General features: G+C 44.6%; 1 protein-coding gene and 1 long non-coding RNA gene across 10 annotated transcripts in view; one reads left to right on the top strand and one right to left on the bottom strand.

Annotated features, from left to right (window-relative positions):
- The window catches only part of NBEA (neurobeachin), an 882,854-nt gene that overhangs the window by 189,032 nt on the left and 673,091 nt on the right, over positions 1-20,731 (top strand). For all 9 annotated transcript variants that reach the window (XM_019498256.2, XM_059716302.1, XM_059716129.1 and 6 more), the window contains exons 7-8: positions 10,312-10,431; positions 20,060-20,206. In XM_019498256.2, the coding sequence (XP_019353801.2) occupies positions 10,312-10,431; positions 20,060-20,206 (267 nt within the window). The remainder of the gene's footprint in view (positions 1-10,311; positions 10,432-20,059; positions 20,207-20,731) is intronic.
- On the bottom strand, positions 11,256-14,789 carry LOC132250234 (uncharacterized). The gene is made up of 4 exons (XR_009461881.1): positions 14,729-14,789; positions 13,420-13,468; positions 13,098-13,239; positions 11,256-11,721 (listed from the first exon to the last, which is right to left on the bottom strand). It is a non-coding gene; the product is annotated as an uncharacterized LOC132250234 (long non-coding RNA).

Genomic DNA, 20,731 nt, shown 5'->3' with positions numbered 1-20,731 from the left:
TATTACTCTCCTGCTCCCCTGTGCCCCTAGCTCTCTCCTCACTCCCCAAACTGGAGGTGTGCTGTTCCAGTCCATGGCTTGAAAAAGGTTTCTGGTGCCTGGCTTAGAGTGGAGCAGGGCTGTAAAATAAAAGAGGACATGTTATTTAGAGTAATAGACAAGAGAAAAGCAGTAGAAAGGTTAAAGTGATTGGTGGAAGACTAAGACTATTCAAGAGGGAAGAGAGCCATTATCTCTTGTCAGATTGCAGAGAGATTAGCAAGATTGCAGATTGATTATAATTAGTATCCAGTAAAATGAAAATTTTTAGTTCCTAGGCCTACCTTCTGAAGGCGCTCTGTAGATTACCCTTGAGCACAAGGATTGTGAGGTCAGAAAGGGAGTGGTACTCCTCCATGTTTGTGTCTCTCTATTTTTTATACTTCTCTTGTGTTTGTACATTCTGGAGCTTGGTTTTTGTCTGGTTTCACTAACATAATTTTCCTGAGAGCTTTGATGCATTGGATGAGGTATACCCCATTCTGGGATAGGCATGTCTAAGGTCCATTGTGATGGCAAAAAGATGAGTTGACAGATTTTGAATTTATTGTTAAGGTAGGGTTATAGCCCGTGGATCAGCAGTGAATTTATTTCTGATGATTAATTGGGTGAGGTTCCAGGGCTGTTGGGAAGCCAGGAGTGTGTGTGTGTGATGGGGGGAGGGGTCCAGAGTGTTTAAATTGGGTAAATGAAGTTTTTAGGTTGATGAGAAAGGTAATATGAAGTTCTCAGAGCAGATGTGGTGGTACCTGAGGGGCTTGACTGTAGCTTACAACTTTTTGATGTGTTCTGGATGTTTTGTTTTGTGGATTTTAAGTATGGCATTCCATGGGTTCTTGAATACAGTGGTTTGTAGGGTGCCATCCAGGATGTGGATTGCGACTTTTAGTAACTTGATGGTAGCGTGGGAGTATTCTAGAGCAGGGGTTCCCAAAGACTTTATACCGCAGGCTGGCAAGCCGCAGCTCGGAAGTGGCTGCAGCCTGGGAAACTGCAGCTGGAATTTCTGGCCGGCAGACAGGTACGGATACCCCTGCCCCCTGGAAGCGGGGGCAAACCCTGCGCTGATGTGGGCCCTGCGGAAGGAGCCACGGCCTCTCCGCCCAGTTCTGGGGGGCTGCGGTTTGCTGGTTCATTGCCATTTCCAGTCCGACAGCCGACCGTGCTGCGGACTGGCAGCCAACCCGCCATGGCCTCACACCGGGCCATGGGCTGGGGATTGAGAACCTCTGTTCTAGAGAGAATGTGCACTTAAACCTGTAGTGGAGGTCAATAACCGAGTAAATGTTCAGATTAGATGATGAAAATATTATCTAATGCAGCTATCATGCAGGTTCATTTCAGGTTTTGAAGGTTGGTATATTCCAGGGTATCTTTTGCCCATAGCTGTGCCCAGGGTTTGGAGAAGTACTTGTTGTTGAAAATGAATCTGTTATAAATGAGCATGAAATGGATGATTTGCGCAATATATTGTGGCTGCAAATCTGAGTGTAGTCCATTTTCTTGTATCCATTTCAGATAGGCTGCTTTGCCATCATAGTATGGGATATTAGCATAAAGGCTGGTGACATTCATGGTTGCAAGCATAGCCTTCAGGGTCATGAAGGGAGGAAGGGCAGGGGCCTTGATTATTCCAGATTTTTGAAGTGTGTTCTGTCTTGTAGAAAACTTGTTTTTGGAATGGCACATGATTTTAGGGCGTTTTCTATGAATCCTGATAGATCTGCAGGAGGATACCACAGTTGGCTATTATGGGTCTGTCAGAGTTACCTTGTTTGTGAATCTTTCATACGTTCCTGTAGTGGAAGAGTGGGGAATTAAGTGTGAGCAGTTTTTCCTGAAACCGGTATGGAAGCTGGTATGGGGTCCACCCCAAGTTCTTTATAGTAGTTGGTGTCAAAGAACGGTCTCTTAGTCTTTATTAATGTAGTTTTGATAGTTGAGGATGACTGTAGCCCTTCCTCTGTATGCAGGTTTGATTACTTTTCATTGTTGGAACTTAGAAGGTTTTTCTCTGTGAAACAGAGATGTTGTGGTGGTCCTGGCTTTTGGTAAGACTTTCACAGTTAGCTTTCTTCCTAAAGCAGTCAATGTAGAAGTCCAGTGTGTGGTTCCATCCCTTGGGATGTGCCCAGTTATATGTTACTTTGTGGATTTGTTGTTATACTTTGTTGTTTATCTTATCTGTTGGGGTGCGAATGTGGTCAGAGGAGGTTCTGTTGTGGTTGTAGAAGTATTCTGATAATGTCTCTCTTTTCTTGTTTTACAGCCCTGCTCCATTCCTCAAAGCAGAGGATTTTTTATTTATTTTTATTTATTTACATATGGAATTTTACGTAAGCCATTATCTTATCTGTTACTTAGCTCAACCTGTGTTTGCTTCTTTCCCAGACCTGACAAAAAAGGTATCTTTTGCCCAAGAGCTTGTCTAAATCTCTCTAAGCTACGCAGTTGGTTCAATCCAAGATATTACCAACAAAAATCCTTTCCCCTCTTATATTTCTTGGACCATCCTAACTACAGTATCACTCTTAAATTGGAAGGAATTTTAACTGGAATAATACAGCTAAAGATGAGAGGAAATGTTATGCTTCAAAAAACTGTGAAGTTGCTTATTTTCTATGTTGTCTTTGACACTGAGAGGGTTAATAAGAGCACCTACTGAGGTTGGCTAGAGATGGAGAAGATAAACCCACCAACAGAATAAGTTTGGTGCCCTTCCCCTGCATTGGTATGTTTTCTCTTTAATCTGTCTTATTTTTAAATTAAATCTTCGTGTATGCAAAAAATAATTTACTCAATTTACCACATAAAGTCTGAGTTGATTTCTGTTTTATCTTAGCTTTATGGCACTTGGAAACTTCATAAACATCCTATAAATGGATTAAATAAATAGTACTGCTTCTGTTACTGTCCTGTTTACATCTAAAGAAAAACAACCTCATTTAGATGTTCTTAGGTTAAATATGGAGCAGAGGCTTCAAAATGTTATTAGGCAGAGACATCAGAATTGCTTAATATGATATTTAAAGGTTATCTTCCAAGTCGAGATATTGACTCATCTAGAAGAAAATCATTCAGTGCACATTTAAGTGAATCAAAAGTTGGCATGTAATGTAAAGATGTTAACTGTTAATTAACTGTGAATTAGGTTAACTGAAACCATCCATATTGTATGTATAACATTAGATCTTAAATATGCTCAATAATAGAATTTACTGGTTTTATATTAATGCTTTATTTCAACTTTATTACTTCTGGGAGACTGTTTAATGCTAGAGCTGAATAAAAATCAGAACATGTTTCTTCATAATAGGACTAGTAGTATAAAATAGTTGTTCAAGAATGGAAAACTTTCACTCTGGAAAGGCAATGGGCTTTCAGCTGGCCAGAAGTGAAAAAAAATGGGCTTCTTCAGAAGAGAGATCATTTGGTGGGAATATCATTAAGAAGAGGAACTAAGTGTAACATTTTAAGTAATCATACCATTTTGGTCTTGATAGTATATTGGTGTTTGTCATGCATTGTCCCTAGCCAAGATCATTGCTGACCTCTCCCTGATTGACGGTTGCCTTGTCCAACACCCTGTTTTGTGTACACACCTCAGTAGCTTGACTTGGGTGGTGTTTTAAACTTGAGCTGCCTGTCTTTTCAGAAGGTATGGGTTGAAGCTGAAGTTCTGCAATTCATGCTAGTTCGGTTTGGACCCAGTTACTCTGTGCTGTTAATTGAATCACACTCTGTAGCTTGAGTATAGATAATTTCATAGATTCATAGATGTTAGGGTCGGAAGGGACCTCAATAGATCATCGAGTCCGACCCCCTGCATAAGCAGGAAAGAGTGCTGGGTCTAGATGACCCCAGCTAGATGCTCATCTAACCTCCTCTTGAAGACCCCCAGGGTAGGGGAGAGCACCACCTCCCTTGGGAGCCCATTCCAGACCTTGGCCACTCTGACTGTGAAGAAGTTCTTCCTAATGTCCAATCTAAATCTGCTCTCTGCTAGCTTGTGGCCATTATTTCTTGTAACCCCCGGGGGCACCTTGGTGAATAAATACTCACCAATTCCCTTCTGTGCCCCCGTGATGAACTTATAGGCAGCCACAAGGTCGCCTCTCAACCTTCTCTTGCGGAGGCTGAAAAGATCCAGTTTCTCTAGTCTCTCCTCGTAGGGCTTGGTCTGCAGGCCCTTAACCATACGAGTGGCCCTTCTCTGGACCCTCTCCAGGTTATCCGCGTCCCTCTTGAATTGCGGCTCCCAGAATTGCACGCAGTACTCCAACTGCGGTCTGACCAGTGCCCTATAGAGGGGAAGTATCACCTCCTTGGACCTATTTGTCATGCATCTACTGATGCACGATAAAGTGCCATTGGCTTTTTTGATGGCTTCGTCACACTGCCGACTCATGTTCATCTTGGAGTCCACTAGGACTCCAAGATCCCTTTCCACTTCCGTGCTACTCAGCAGGTCATTCCCTAGGCTGTAGGTGTGCTGGACATTCTTCCTCCCTAGGTGCAGCACTTTGCATTTCTCCTTGTTGAACTGCATTCTGTTGTTTTCTGCCCACTTGTCCAACCTGTCCAGATCTGCTTGCAGCTGTTCCCTGCCCTCCGGCGTGTCCACTTCTCCCCATAGCTTTGTGTCATCTGCAAACTTGGACAGAGTACATTTCACTCCCACGTCCAAGTCACTGATGAAGACATTAAAGAGTATCGGTCCAAGGACCGAGCCGTGCGGGACCCCACTGCCCACACCCTTCCAGGTCGAAACCAACCCATCCACGACGACTCTCTGGGTGCGACCCTCCAGCCAATTCACCACCCACCGGACTGTGTAGTCATCCAAGTCACAGCCTCTTAACTTGTTCACCAGTATGGGGTGGGATACCATATCGAAGGCCTTCCTGAAATCTAAGTATATGACATCCACCCCACCTCCTGTGTCCAGGCGTTTCGTAACCTGGTCATAAAAAGAAACTAGATTGGTCAGGCACGATCTGCCTGCCACGAACCCGTGCTGATTTCCCCTCAGCCTAATTTGTCCTGCCGGGCTCTCACAAATGTGAGCCTTGATAATTTTTTCAAAGACTTTGCCAAGGATGGAGGTGAGACTGACTGGCCTATAGTTGCCCGGGTCCTCCTTCCTCCCCTTTTTGAAAATGGGGACCACGTTGGCCCTTTTCCAGTCCTCCGGGACTTGGCCCGTGCGCCACGAGCTTTCAAATATTCCTGCCAGTGGCTCTGCAATGATGTCGGCCAGTGCCTTCAGCACCCTTGGATGGAGCTCATCCGGGCCTGCTGACTTAAAGGCATCCAGTTCTTCCAAATGACTCTGCACCATTTCAGGGTCTACGCATGGAAGTCTGGCGCCTTGCTGCTGCCTCTCTACAACCACAGTGAGAGACTTGTCGTGTCCCTCACTTAGGAACACTGAGGCAAAGAACTCATTGATGAGTTCAGCCTTGTCCCCCCTGTCCGTCACCAATTGTTTCTGCCCATTTAGCAGGGGTCCTATTCCTCCCTGGGCCTTCCTTTTACTCCCAATATATCTAAAAAACAATTTCTTGTTGTCTTTTACTTGGGTTGCCATCCTCAGCTCCATGGTAGCTTTGGCCCGTCTAACTGCCTCCCTAAAAGCACGAGCAGAGGAGGTATATTCATCTTTGGTGATCTCTCCCTGTTTCCACTTTTTATGTGCTCCCCTTTTGTCCCTTAGTCTGCCCTGGATTTCTCTGGTCAGCCAGGGAAGCCTCCTGGCCCCTTTCCCTCTTTTGCCTCGCTCGGGGATCGTCTTGCTTTGTGCCCGAAGGATTGTTTCCTTAAGGCACAGCCACCCTTCTTGGGCTTCCATCTCTTCAAATCTCCTACTCTGCAGTGCGTCCTTGACTAATCGCCTGAGTTCATTGAAATCAGCTTTCCTAAAGTCTAGCACTTTCACCCTACTAGTTACCTTACCCACTCGACATCTTATGGTGTATTCTATTATTAGGTGATCACTGTCCCCCAGATGGCTACCGATCTGGAGGTCCGCTACCATGTCATCTCCCGTTGCCAATACCAGATCCAGTATGGCATTCCCCCTAGTGGGACCGTGTACCTCCTGAGTCAGGTGGAGGTCCTGTACACAGGTTAGAAACCTGCGTGAGCGGTGGGACTTTGCTGTCTGTGACTCCCAGCAGATGTCCGGGTAGTTTAGGTCCCCCATGGCTACCGCCTCTTTAGCTTTTATGGTCTCCGAGATTTGCCTCAGGAGCCCCGAATCTCTTTCTTCCCCTTGCTGTGGGGGTCTGTAGCAAACCCCTACCACCAAATCCCTTTCTCCTTGCCCCCCGTGTAGCCTAACCCACAATCTTTCTACTTCCTCATCCTTGGATTCCGTCTTGATGAGGGTTGATGTATATTGCTCACTGACATAGAGCGCAACCCCTCCCCCTTTCTTCCCCACCCTGTCCTTTCTGTACAATCTATAGCCCTCAATATGTACCGCCCAGTCATGGGATGAATCCCACCAGGTTTCCGATAGCCCCACTAAGTCATAGGTGTTTAGTGCAAGCAGGAGCGCTAGTTCATCCTGCTTGTTTCCCATGCTCCTAGCATTAGTATATAGGCACTTGAGCCCTGCGACTAGTGCCTTTGCTGCCCCCCCGCTCCGAGTCCCAAGGGGCCCTTTGATTCTTACCTTCTCGTTTCTTACCTGTGCCGTAGTGCTGGCCTCCCCATGGCTTTCAGGTTCCCAATGCTCTCTTTCTTCAGGCTGGGCTGTCCTTGTGGGTGCCACATGGTTTGGTGGTCCACAGCTTCCCCCGCCCTCATCTTCCCCTCCCCCCGACAAGCCTAGTTTAAAGCCCGCCGGAGGAGATCTGCCAACCGAGAAGAAAACACACGCTTACCTTTGGGGGACAGGTGAAGCCCATCCCAGCTGAGCATGTCCCTCGTCGTGATGTGCGGGTCGTTGTCCAGGAAGCTGAAGCCTGCCTCGAGACACCACTGCCAAAGCCACCAGTTGGTCTCTCAGATGCAGTTCTCATGCCGTCTTCCGCGTCTGTTCACTGGTAGGATGGAAGAGAATACCACCTGTGCACCGAACTCCTTCAGCACGCCGCCCAGAGCACTGCAGTCTGCCATCAGGTGATCGGGGGTTCTCCTGGCCGCATCATTAGTACCCACATGGACTAGGACCATGGGGTAGTAATCGGTGGGCTTGATCCTGGCCTGGATTACCTCCGTCACATCCCGAATCTTTGCTCCAGGGAGGCAGCATACCTCTCATGCTGAGGGGTCCTGGCGACAGATGGACCCTTCCATACCTCTCAGGATGGAGTCGCCTATGACGAGCACTCGTCGCCTCCTCCTCTGGGTCCTCTTGGATCTCTTGATCTGTTTGGAGTGTGAAGAATGTGGTGTTTCTTCCTGCCCAAGGGTTTCCTCCTCCCCTTCCATCTCCTGCAGGATCGCCAGGGCCTCGTACTTGTTCTCCAGTCGAACTGGAGAAGCTGGTACCGATTCTCTGCGAGCTGCTCCAGTCCTGGCTGTGACCGTCTGCCACTCTGCTGCGGAGGGCATTCCCCGGGCTGCTTCTTCCTTCGGTGCCTGGGCCTGCAGGGAAAGGAAATATCTGTCAATTTCATCCTCCGCCTCCCTGATCCCCCTCAGCCTGCTCACCTCCTCCCGGAGCTCCCTCACCTGCGCCTCCAGAGCCCCAAGACGGGCACCTGCTGGACAGGTGTGGGGGCCCCCAATCTCTGCCCCCCCCAGCCCTGCTGGGGATCTCCCACAGGCCAGGAGGTAGGAGGACATCAGCTCCCCCATGGGCTCAGTCTGGGTGGATGCCTCAGACCAGCCCCGGTTAGCCTTGTCCCCCTGGGCAGAGGCCCTAGCAGCACTCCTTGTAGACACCATTCTGAGCTGCTGTTTGTAGACCTGTGTGGTGTCTACTCCCTACCCCTACAGGAGTCCCACTCCTGGCCCGCCTGCCGGCGCGAACGCCTGCGCAAACGCTGGCGCGCTCTCACAGAGCGCGCCTGTTTGTATGCTGTGTTCGCGCTGCGCAGCTCGGGAGTGTGGCTCCCTACTGGCTCAGCTATATGGGACCCGGGGGGCTTCCCCTCTGGATCCGGCTCAGCTGCGCCGGGTCCCTCCGCCCCACTTACCTTCGGGGGATCAGCTGTTGCTGCCCCCGCTGCCGATTTCCTCTGCTGCCGCCGCCGCCGCCTCCGGTCAGTCAGTTGGTTAAGGGGGCACACGTGCGTGCGGGACACACGTGTGCCTGGCTCTTCTCCTTCCCGCTGCTGGTTCTCGAGTGCTGGGAACTACGTCACCCCGCGGCTTTAAAGCCCGCAGTTTGAATTACCCGCCCCTGCTCCAACGGCCAATCATGCGCCCCGGTCTACCCGGAAGTGCCTGCCGGCAGTTCCGCCCCCTACGCTACCCTGCTGGGGGGATCCGCTGCCCCCAGAGCCTGCTCCCCAAGGATTAGCCCCAGGGGTGCTCCCTGGCCTGGGGGGACAGTCCCCTCCCTAGCCCGCCCTGTTTGCGCGCTCTGTTCGCGCTGCATGGCTTGGGAGCGTGGCTCCCTACTGGCTCAGCTATATGGGACCCGGGGGGCTTCCCCTCCGGATCCGGCTCGGCTGCGCCGGGTCCCTCCGCCCCACTTACCTTCGGGGGATCAGCTGTTGCTGCCCCCGCTGCCGATTCCTCTGCTGCTGCTGCTGCCGCCGCCGGTCAGTCAGTTGGTTAAGGGGGCACATGTGCGTGCAGGACACACGTGTGCCTGGCTCCTCTCCTTCCCGCTGCTGGTTTCCTGATAACTCAGATTATCTTCACTATCAAATTAGATCAAATTATTTTGGCCTTGACAAATTTTTATTGATTTTGAAGCCTTTGTTAATTAAGCTAAGCATCATGGAACACGTAACCTATTTTCAAAAGGATCTCAGGAATACAGTTCTAAACTATTCCTCTAGCATATCTGAGTATTATTCACATAAGATAATGAAGAAGATGCTCAAAGGGGGTGCAAAAAATTCCTCTAAAGCCACACTAGGTGTAACCATCCAGTGACAATCTCTGAAAGAGTACTACCAGAGAGAAGATAAAAAATCTTGGTAGCTGAGATCAGAAAGCTCTGTCAGTGTACTTGGTAGGTGCATAGCACATGATTCTAAATGATAGGATGGGGCAACAATGAAGGATTTGTTCTTGAAACTAAATGCTGAAAAATAGAAGACCACTCCCTTCACAGTAAGGTTTGTGCCAATTGCAGTCATCCCAGACAAAGGAAAAGTAAAGCTAACATTTTTAATAGCATTAATTTTACAAATATCTTTGGTATTATGGGTTGATCTTTGAGGATATCACGGAACTGTATAGTCTTACTTCTAATGAATGCTTGCCAATTGACTTCAGAATTTTTTAATCTAGATTAAAAGATTTATTACACTTAAAGGTGACCTCCCTCCCCCTCCCCCCAAGAAAATCCAACCTCACCAAAGAAAAAAAAGGCATAGCTGAATAAAAGATGGGTTCTAAAATATGAAGTTTTAAATTCTGTTTTGGATGTGTGTTTTTTTATTTTTTTGAAAGTTAGATATTTAAACGTTTGCCTCCTGCAGCTTGTTTATCTTTGGCTTGCTTGTTTTAGTTGCCGTATAACCCACTTCAGATTTTCACAATTGCACTTTCTTGGGCTAACTGAGAGGCAACATAAATAGTTGCCAGTAAGGAAACACTATCTAAAGGTGGAGGTATTTCTAGTGAATTTACACAAGGATCAGTTTCAGGCTTAACTGTATTAAAAAATGTTATCAATGATCTTGAAAATAAACATAACATCGCTGTTAATAAATTTTGTGGGAGACACAAAGATTTACAGAGTGATAAACAGTGATGGCAGGATACTCGAACAGAGCAGTCTGGACTTCCTTGTAAACTGGCATACCAAATGCATTTAATGTACTGTGCTTTTTTATTAAATGGTCTTCTGACTTACTGGTCTTTTAAATAATAAATTGCTATGACAGCTAAAATTAAACCTGAATTTTAGCATTGGCTCTGAACTACCTCCATGTTTTGTCTTTTGTACTTTTCCCCAGTTCTGCAAAGGGATATTGATAGGCAGATGCTTAAGCCCATGGGGAGCCTTACAGTTTTAATATGTTTTGGAGGCTTCAAAGATTCCTTCACTATATACCCCTTTACAGGATTTGAAGTAATAAGTGATGTATTGATGTTTTGCTTTAAATAATAATTCATTTGTTTCCTAATTCTTTTTAGTGGTACATGATCAGCATTGTGCACATCTACAATCGCTGGAGGAACAGTGAAATTCGGTGTTATGTTAATGGTCAGCTGGTATCCTATGGTGATATGGCTTGGCACGTTAACACAAATGATGTAAGTTTCTTCTCCTTTTTCCTTTTTAGTGATAGTTTGCTATTATTTGAAAATTTATAATCATCATATTGGTGAAAAAAAAAAGGAGTATGAAAAATAAGTCTGCTGGCAGTTTTTAACAGTTGTGCAGTTGGGGCTTGAGGACTGTTGTACCCTGTTCCCCATACTGTACAACTATGTCTATGGCAGGTTATGCAGTTTGGGGAATGGGGCATAAAATTCTTCAAATGCCTATCATGTGACTGCCAGCTTGCAGCAGAGGGGAGGGAACAAAAAGGGAGGGCACCTGCACTGGGGAGTGGGAAGTTCCCTGGTTTCCAGCTGTACCTCCATGCACATGGAAGTGGGAGCTCCCCATTTCCATGCCTGGGAATGTAAAAACTTGCCTTGCAGCTGGGGCTCCAACTATGTGCCCACTTTTTAAAGATCCATGGTGAAAGGAGTCTTTTCTCAAGTTGGGATCACAGTCCTCAGACCTTTTAAAGGTAGGTGGGGAGCTGGGAGCTGTGGCTGAACCCCTGCCTGCTTTTTCATGTTCCTGGGCACCAAAAGCCTGACATCAAGGAGAGGATCCATGGACCTCACGCGTGCTGGATCCAGCGTAATCCTGAACTACCTGGAGTGAGCACTGTGGGTGCTGGATCCATCATACAAGGGAGAGAGAGTTCGTGGAAGCCCCATGCTGTTCTTGTGGCCTGTGAACCATTCTCATGCCATGGGGCCAGATTAGTTTGGCACCTCTTCCCTAAAGTTTCTTCTAGGTACAAGAAGTGAAATCAGATCTCTGGTAACTGGTTACTATTCTTAATAACAAAACTGTTTTACATTGCTAGTATTAGTTTTCATACTATTAATGAAAGGCAACTTGTGGCTGAAGTTCAGCATGGTTTTTTTTTATTTGAATCAGTCAATAGCTTTATAATGTATGAAAAATGATGCAGAATCTGTGAAAGAACGACCATTTAATTTGGGTCCTGAATGAATTTTCTGAGAATTTTAAGCAAGTCTCTTAACTGGATTGTGTTATAATTCAGTTTGGAAAATGTATTCTTTAAGATATATTGGACCCAGTTTCATATTTTTTTTATAAATGACTTTTTAGTAGAGTAACAACCAACATATTTAAAATGCTGACATGCATCTTCCTCATCTCGGGCTGGGTGGGTGGTTGGTTAGACTAGCAGCAATGAGACATACCATGTAGAAGGAAGGAGAGTGTGTAGCGTGTTTGGCTCGTGATACAAAAACTTGGCTTCTTGTCCTTTAGTTCTCCTTCTCATATTGGTCTGCCTGGTGAAGTGGACAGGGTGATTAGCTCTTGTGCTTCCCTTCTTTCTTTTTATCTATTTAACCTCCTCCTGGCATTTTCAAAGGCCTCTTTGCTCTTCAGCTGCCACACATTTCCTCTTAGTTGTAATACAGGAGCTGTTTCTCAGCTGTTGTAAGACAAGGGGCTTTCCCCCCTCCATACAGTCAGGTAGGAGGTTCAGTTGACGGGACGGAGGGGAAGGTGACTCTTGTGGCTCAGGCTTCAGGCCCCTATCTGTGGTTATAGCCATAGCTGCAGCTGCTGCCTGTCCCCCACCCCCTGCCACCTCTGCACCACCATGTCCCTTCTCCAGCCTCCTCTCCCCATCTTCCCTCCACTCCCTCATGCTGCCTCTGTGCCCCTGCCTGCTCCTCTCCAACCCCCTCTTACCCTTGCTCCACATCAGCAACCTCTGTGCATGCTGCATCCTGGGGCACTGAACCTGCCTCCAGCCCAGCTCCATAGCAGCAGTAGGCAGCCTACACAGCTGTGGCGGGGACTGGGCTGGTGCTGTGCTCAGTGCTCCAGACTAGAACAGGGATGGAGCTTGCCAGCATGGAGCAGAAACTGGGGGGAGGAAAGATCAGAGGCTAGGAGGGAAGTGGGGAGCAGAGGCTGAAGGGAGAGGTGGAGCAGAGGCTGGGGGAAGGGGAGACTCCAGGTTGACAGATAGGGGCAGAGGTGGTGAGGGGCAGGCACAAGCTGCTTGACCTTCCCACACTGCCTGTCTCCTACTGCCTGCCCCTCCCTCTGTAGTGGTGGGAGGCATGATTTAAAGATGACCCTACAATAATTAGATTCTATACATGAAAATTATAACAAAATTACAGATTTTCCATGTACAGAATCTAATTATTTGGGGCATCTTAAATTCAGGGTCACCTTAGATTTGAGTAGATACACTATATAATAGCTATAGATGATAAAATACATTATTTTTTTAATATATTTCATAGCAGGATTCAATTTTAGAGGAAGGAAAAACTCTGTGCCACCATCCTTGCTGGGAGGGCAGGGAGTGCCTTGCCATGGTAGCATGGCTGATGTGGGGTTTCTGGGTGGGAGATGAGCAGGGTGAGGAGCCCCAAGGCCACAGTGGGCAGCCTGAATCCAGCCTTGCCCCGCACAGAAATCCGGGGGTCACATGTTCCCCAATGTCCCCCTCCCCGGGAGTGCATGCAGCAGCAGGGAGCCCCTTCTCCCCTGGTCCCTTGGACAAGCTGCCTGTGATTCTGTACCACTCCTGGCCACAAACCTCATGCACCGCCCTGGCTGGGCAGTACCTCCAGGCCCAGCCCCTGCCCCATTCCCTCCTTCACTGTGGGGCCTTAATCTGCCCCACCCTCCATAGACCTACCTGCAGGTAGCTGAGGGAGCTGCTCTCCACCACTTCCTGGGGCTGTATCCTGTCCACATGCATATGCATGTGCGTGTGTATGCATGTGGCACCCCCTGTGTCCTGCTCCCTGTAGCCCCTTGCAGGCTGGAACTCTGCCAGCCTGTACGGAGAAACCCACCATTCCCATGTTTTTTTCTGTGGTGAACCGAAAACCCAGATCCCTGCATGATACTGGAAATGTGGGACAAATGGTGTCCCAGAGTCATGCAGCCTGGGACTGGGACTTGATGTTCCCATTTTGGGACTGTCCCACCCAGTTAGGAATGGGTGGTCAACCTACCTTCTTTCTGAGTGGGGCCAAGGCCTTCATGCCCCCGTGTACTCGGCACCTGTGAAATGAGACATTACATCATTAATTTTTCTCAGCCATAATTTGAAATGTAATATACAGAAGAAACTTTGCTCTTTTATGCTTCATATATTTAAAAAAGAGTAAACGTACCAAAAGGCCAATCAATAATTGAAGCTTTAAGAAAACTGAATAAGAGATTAATAGAACTATGGATTTTAACTGCATTTAAAGATATTTTACACTTTGATAGTTTCATATAGTTAAAATCAATTAGCCTCCCTCATTTTGCTAGCCAGTTAAGTCCTAGAAATTTGGCATCTTTTTTTTTTTTAATCAAGACAAATTTAGGAAATAAATGTTCAAGAAACCATTTTGAGAATGAAGAGAAGGGGGAAACAAGTTATTTTTAAGGATATTATCTTGAAGGAAATTAATTAGTTTAATGAAAAGAATTTTTTTTGTTGGTCATGTATTGTTCTGAAATTAAATCTCTGGAAGAGACACCCATTCAAAAGTATTAGTATTCAAATCAATAGTACTAAATTAAAGGTGCCTAATACAAAGGGTTATGATCCTGTATTGGGGTGTTTAGGGAATATGTTCTAAATAAAGGGAATAAAGAGAGATAGTTAGCAGCGTTAGTCTGAAGTCAAGCAGAAGGCATGGTAGAGTTGCTTTAGTTTAGTCGGTTCACCCTGGGGTGGGTGCAGGAACTGGAATGCAGAGGAAGGAGGGGGAGCCTGGAGGCTCTGGCTGTGGCTGTGACTGGAATAATCAGGGGAGAAGGTGGCTAGGTGGGAGCCCTGTGGCCTGAAGACTAACCCTTTACATATGGGCTGCCAGTTGGACAACCCTGAATTAGTTTATAAAGCGCAACTCTACCCTGCCTTCTTATAATAAATGATGATAAGATATTAATATTAGGATGTTCAATTGCATTCCTAAATGCAAGTGCAAAGTGAGGGTTAGGTTTGAAGTTCAATCTACAATACAGTTTAGTTTTGATGATCTTGTGAAGAGTTGTCCAGGTTGATTAGCCCCCCCCCCCAACCTGTGGGATCATTCTGAATAGTTGAATTCTTGCAAGTTTCAGTGGTATGTATGTGACTGGCAGTGCCCTCTGCCAGCTGGTCTTGTGTAATCCACAGCTTCACTTATTTCCAAATTCCCAAACAGGTTCTTTATTCAGAGCCTTCCTCAGCAAAGGGAAGTCAAATAAACAAACAAACAAAAAAAGCCTTTCCCTTTAAGCTTTACAAACAAAGCAGTCCCTTCAGGCTGTACAACAAACCCATACCTTTCTCTCTTCAAGGCTTCCAGCTTCCACAAGCTCCTTCTCCCTCCTTGTTCTCCTTCTGCTAGCCCTTTCTAATGCACCAAGCTGGGGATCTGTCCAAAGACTTGATCCGTTTCAGCTGCAGCTCATCAGCAAGCTGGGCAAGCTGCATCTTTTCAGTTCTATAAGGGATCCACACCCTGTTACAGTGCCCACTAAACCAGGAAAATAGATAACTTCCCATTTTAGTGTATACTCTGTGTAAAAAAGAGATGCTAGCAGATAATATGGAAAAAAGATGCAACTTTTTATTTTTGTTTATTTTTTAAAATGTGTTTCTGTCTACTATTTTTTCCTATTTGTTTACCGGGGGAGTCATCGTGCTGTAACAGTTGAGTGAGACGGGATTCAGGGTAAGAGAAACAAGGAGTTGGATTTAACATGAAAAATGCCTCAATTGAAACATTGTGTCAGGTATTCAGGTTGTAGCCATATTGGTCTAGAGGAAAAAGCAATCAGGACTCATGGTAGTGGTGATATCTTTTATTAGACGAACTAGGTTTTTGCAAAAAAAATTCTTTAATTGCAAGCTTTCAGGCACAAACACCCTTCATCAGGAATCAGAGAAAATATGGTAAAAGTTCTCCTGGGTAGAAATGAATTTCATAGGAGTTCACAGAGGAGTCAATAGATGGAATACTCTTCTGGGCAGGCATTTCTTATCTGGTAAGGTGATTCTGAGCTCTGTTGTGAGGTTCTGTGATGATATAAATTACCTTGAACAAAGGCAGGAGCAGTATCTCAGGTTTCAGGTTGTCAAAATTGCTTCCTCCTTGTAAAATTATGAAGTTTTCATTTAAAAATTGGCTAAAATTTGATAGCTTCCATGTGTCAAGTATCCAGGTTGTAGCCATATTGGTCTAAAGGAAAAAGCAATCAGGCGTCATAGTAGAGGTGATATGTTTTATTAGACCAAATAGATTTTTGCAAAAAAAGTCTTTAATTGCAGCTTTTGGGCACAAATACCCTTCAATTGAAACATTCACATCTATATCATCATCAAGTATGAATTGTTTCAATAGAGGATGAACCTCAATTTTGTAAGTGCTTTATAAACTTTTAGTCATAAACAGATGGGTAAATATGACCCATTTACACCATTGTATCTTACATTGGATTGTATATTGATATCCAGAGTAGACATGACAAGCCAAGATTACATGCATTTTCTTAGACCATCTGTTTCAAGAAGCTGAGCTACAGAGCCAAGACTTCCTTCTGGCTCCTTAGCAAAAATCCTCAGTAGTCTCTTGCTTATAGTACTCTGCAACACCAGCACAGACCACTGGATGTTGAATTGCAGCATTCTGCGTATACAGGTAGTCCTCGGACTCATGACACAATTGGTTCCTGAAAACCGCGTCTTAGTTGAAACTTTGTAACTCAGAACCAATTTTCCCATAGGAAAAAATGTTCTAAGTGGGGGATTGGTTCCTGAACCAAGGCCCAATACCGTATTTTCACCAAAAATAACCCAGAATTTTGTACTCAATCAATTATAGATGAGTAGTACAGCTACATTAATGTATTTATATTGTACATAGCAATCATATTGATTTGGAAGGACTTCTTTGAGGTGACTTTGCTGGACTTTTTGAGGGGTTCTTGGCTGGAGTCTTTTCAGGAGTCTTGGCTGCAGGTTTTTCTGGAGTCTTGTCTGCTTTCTTAAAGAACGTGTCCAAGGAAGTTTGGACAGATGTTCTCCAGGGAGATGGGCGATGCAGTGAACTTGTTTGCTAGTGTGGTGTGGCATCAGATCAAGTGTTGTAAAGTCAAAACTGACGTCAGAAAGTTGAAACAAGGTGCCAATTTATAAACATAAGGGCAAAATGGTGCAACTCAAAACATTGTAAATCAAGGACTGCCTGTATCTTATAGAGAACCTAGGTTTTTATGTTTTTGTATTTTGTTTGTTTTTTTAAGGAAAATTTTTCATGTATGGCTCCCTGAGAAGTTTGCCCTCCCCTAAGGCCACTACTGCACCTGGTCCCTGTTACCAGAAGGCCTCATCAGGTGACCAGAAGGGAGGGAAAAGGGTCATATATTCTATTGTTCTGACTGGAGATTTTGAGCCTCTAAGTGTGATGCGGGTTTTTATTTCCAAGGTGGAGCACCTTACATTTCTCTCTTTTGAAAGCCATCAGTTTTTCATCCAATCACCTTGCAAGTCTATTGAGGTCAGCCTGGATTGCCAGCCTATCCTCAAATATGGACACTGTTCCCCAAAATTTGGTGTCGTCAGTGAACTTATCCAGTCTACTTCTGACACCAGTGTCCAGATTGTGTATGAAGATGTATGTGCGTGTATGTATGTGTATGTATGTATGCATATATGTGTGTGTGTGTGTGTGTGTGTGTGTGTGTGTGTGCATGGATATGTGTGTATGCATGCATGTGTGTGCGTGTATATATATGTTTGTGTATATGTATGCATTTGTGTATGTATGTGTAGATGTGTGCATGCATGTATGTATATGTGCGTGTATGTATATATGCATGTGGGTGTCTGTGTATATGTGTGTGCATGTGGGTGTATTGTTACTTAAAATTGTCAGTAACTCAAATTAAGAGTGAGACCGTAAAAGGGGGATAAGGCAAAATGCTGTGTTTATTGGTTACATGAAGCAGATACATAAGCTTGGACACACCAGTCATACAAACAGACATACACAAGCATACGTACAAACAGACATAGACAGATATACAGACAAAACCACTCCAGTAAGACGTTATAGTTACCAGCAGATGTTACTCAATATTAGCACTGGATGGCCGGGTCCAAGGTTATTGAGGGTGATAGGAGCAGGACAAGAACAGACATGCATGCCTGTGCTCCATGAGGTTGCAGAGAGTGGATTCCCCATCTTGGCTTGTCTGAGTCTCACTTCTATAGGGATTTCAAATCTTTGTTCATTATTGGGGTTTTTCCACGCTCAGTCTTTAATTAGAGATTGTTTCTTCTGGTTATCTCAACTTGAGGTCATTCCAGTAAAGCTGGTATCTCCATTGGTATCTTGATCTTTGCCTTGAAGCATTGTATAGTTGGTCTTGAAGCATTGTGTAGTTCAAATGGCAGGATATGCACAATTCCTTCTTCTTTGCACCTGATCACAGATGAGTTCTTCAGCCATCCATTAATTAGTTTACTTTCTGATAACTTATACATTGGCACCTTGTTGCTTACACAATCAATTAAATCTTGTGTTTTCATGCAAGTAGTTACCATTCTTTCACCAGTCACCCTCTCACACAGACACTCACATACACAGGGCATATGAAGTTCATCTACTCATGTCAAAGAGGGAACAAGCACAAAATGGAGTTTTAGTTGTTCATACAATTGTAGAGGTTGATCAATTCAATCCTATTGTCATTTAAGCATAATAACTAATATGCAAAAATTCATACTACAGTATGTGTGTGTGTGTGTGCATTTATGTGTCTTTCTGTGCACACACACACGAGTTGAAATGGGGTTTCAGAAGTTGTGGCAGCCATTTTGGCTACATGGATGGGGAGTTTTGAGGGAATATAGCCAGATATTGTATTAGCACTTTCCCTCAGAATGCGGGAGTTATATAAATGGAAGTGAGCAGCTTCATCTGATTGGTTGAGTCTAGTCAGCTTTATTTCTTGGCCACCATTGGTCCCCTGGATCATGGTGTGCACAAGAGATCTATGTGACCATCACACCAAGGACTTCAATGTGTACACTTAGGCAAGAGGTTGGAGGCTACCCTAGACTTATTAGCCCCCCTTTAGACCCTTGAGAAAGAGTTCAAAGACCAGGCCGAGTCCAGATGCTTAGTGCCTCAATTATTGTAGCTTCTACCAGAGAGCAACAGATTAGAGCTGCTGCTGACTGCCTAATGCCTCAGCGATGGCACATTTCTGTCAGGGTGAGGTCCCTTAGCCTTTGTCCAACTACGAAGTACCCACAAGGCAGTGTGAGAGAGGGTTTTGAGATGGCCAAAATGGCTGCCACAACTTCTGTACCTCCATCTCAATTTGGGATGTGAAATACTGTTTAATTTTAAAGAAAATTAATCTTAGTGGGAGAAATTGATGGATTAAGTTTATGGAACCAAAAGCAGCAGCAGGTGGGAAATTCTGAAAAGAGAGCGACTTTATGGTTGTATGTGGGGGTAAAGGCTGGAAGATGTTTGCCACAGTTTTTGAGAGCTTATGGTAGAGAGTTCTGAAGGTGGCAGTCATTGACAGCAAAGATTTAGAAGGTCCAAACAGAGCACAAGACTGAGAGAACATTTCAACACGGTAAGACCTCAATGTTAATGCAGAAATGAAAATATGTAAGGACAAAGGAGCTGAATGTCAGTTTGTAGTTATATCTCAATACGTGGCTGGAATTATGGAGCTAGAGAAAGCAAATTTTGTGGTCTTTCATATATTCTAGGTGCAAAAGCTGGAATTCTGATACTTGAACATAAGAAGTGCCATACTGGGTCAGACCAGTGGATCATCCAGCCCAGTATCCTGTCACCAACAGTGGCAGAAGTGGATACTATACAGGGAGAGCACTGAACTGGATATCTCTAGAGTGATCTACATCCCCTATTCAGTATTCTCTCTGGCATCCATCATTTTTGGTTTAGAGGTGCCAGGGGGAACTTCTTTAACTATTCTGTTGAATAGCCATTAATAGATCTATTTTCCATGTACTTATCCAGTCCATTTTTGAACCTGGATGTGCTGTCTGCCTCCACCACCTCCTGTGGCAGTGAATTCCACAAGCTAAGTGTTGTATAAAAAACCTACATTCTTGTTTGTTTTAAACCTATCACCTACTAATTTCAGCAGGTGCCCCCCAGTTCTAGTATCCTGGAAGCTGGTGTGCAACTGTTTCCTGTCCACTTCGTCCAAACCCTTCATAACTTTATAGACCTCTGTCATATCCTGCCCCCAGCCTTCTTCTTTCTAAGCTGAAGAGTCGAGCCTTTTTAGGTAATTTGGTAATTTTGTAACTTGGCAATTTTGTTTTAATGTTCATTACTGTATGACATATGACTAAAAATGAATCATAGCAATCAGTGACAATGAAAATAAACTTGTAATAGTAAATGAAAGATGTTTATGTTACTTTATTCAATGATAAACTCATGTTTTATTTGAAAAAAATAATAGCTTTTGCAGTTATAATTTAAATAATCATTTTTTTCTTCTAAACCTCTCTTTTTAGCAATAAGTTATATGTAAGCATTTGTTCTTTTTGTTTGTGTGCATGTATATATACACATATATAGTTTAAATTAATTATTTTTTTCTTTAATACAGAGCTATGATAAATGTTTTCTTGGATCTTCAGAGACAGCTGATGCAAATAGAGTTTTTTGTGGTCAACTTGGAGCAGTATATGTATTCACTGAAGCACTCAACCCAGCACAGATCTTTGCAATACATCAGTTAGGACCTGGATATAAGGTAATTGATTTTGAAGAAAAATAAGTTTCCGTACAATTAGCAACACAAGGAAGTATTTTTATTTTTGTAGACAGGTTGTTTGAATGCAAATTCTTGTTTTTGGATTGCTAAGTAGAGCTGCATGAAATGTTCTTAACAAAACATAAACCACATCTGGTTTCAAGTGTTATTAACAACCAGAATTCAACTTGCTTTTTGAAAATGCAATGAAATTTATCTTCTGAAGCATAACAAGGAGTAATTTTGCATTTGTGCCAGAATCATGTTATTTTCTACCCTATATTTTGTACCACAAACTCAGTCGGAGACAAAAATTGAGTGATAAATTGTAACCTGTTCTTATAAAATGCAAAACAGAGATTTTAATGCTTTGTTTTTTCAGTATCAGTTGTTCTTTGTATACATGTTTTTGCTGTTGGCATTCAGGCTAAGATTACTTGTCCTCCTTCCCAGTCATGGGGCTGCTGCTGACCTAAGTCCCTCCCACTCCTGTTTGGGCATCCCCAGAGCCTGGCAGTTAAGCGT

The sequence above is a fragment of the Alligator mississippiensis genome, chromosome 1 (assembly GCF_030867095.1).
Source record: "Alligator mississippiensis isolate rAllMis1 chromosome 1, rAllMis1, whole genome shotgun sequence".
NCBI classification, from domain to species: Eukaryota; Metazoa; Chordata; order Crocodylia; family Alligatoridae; genus Alligator; species Alligator mississippiensis.
This window is presented reverse-complemented; position numbering and strand designations above follow the sequence as displayed.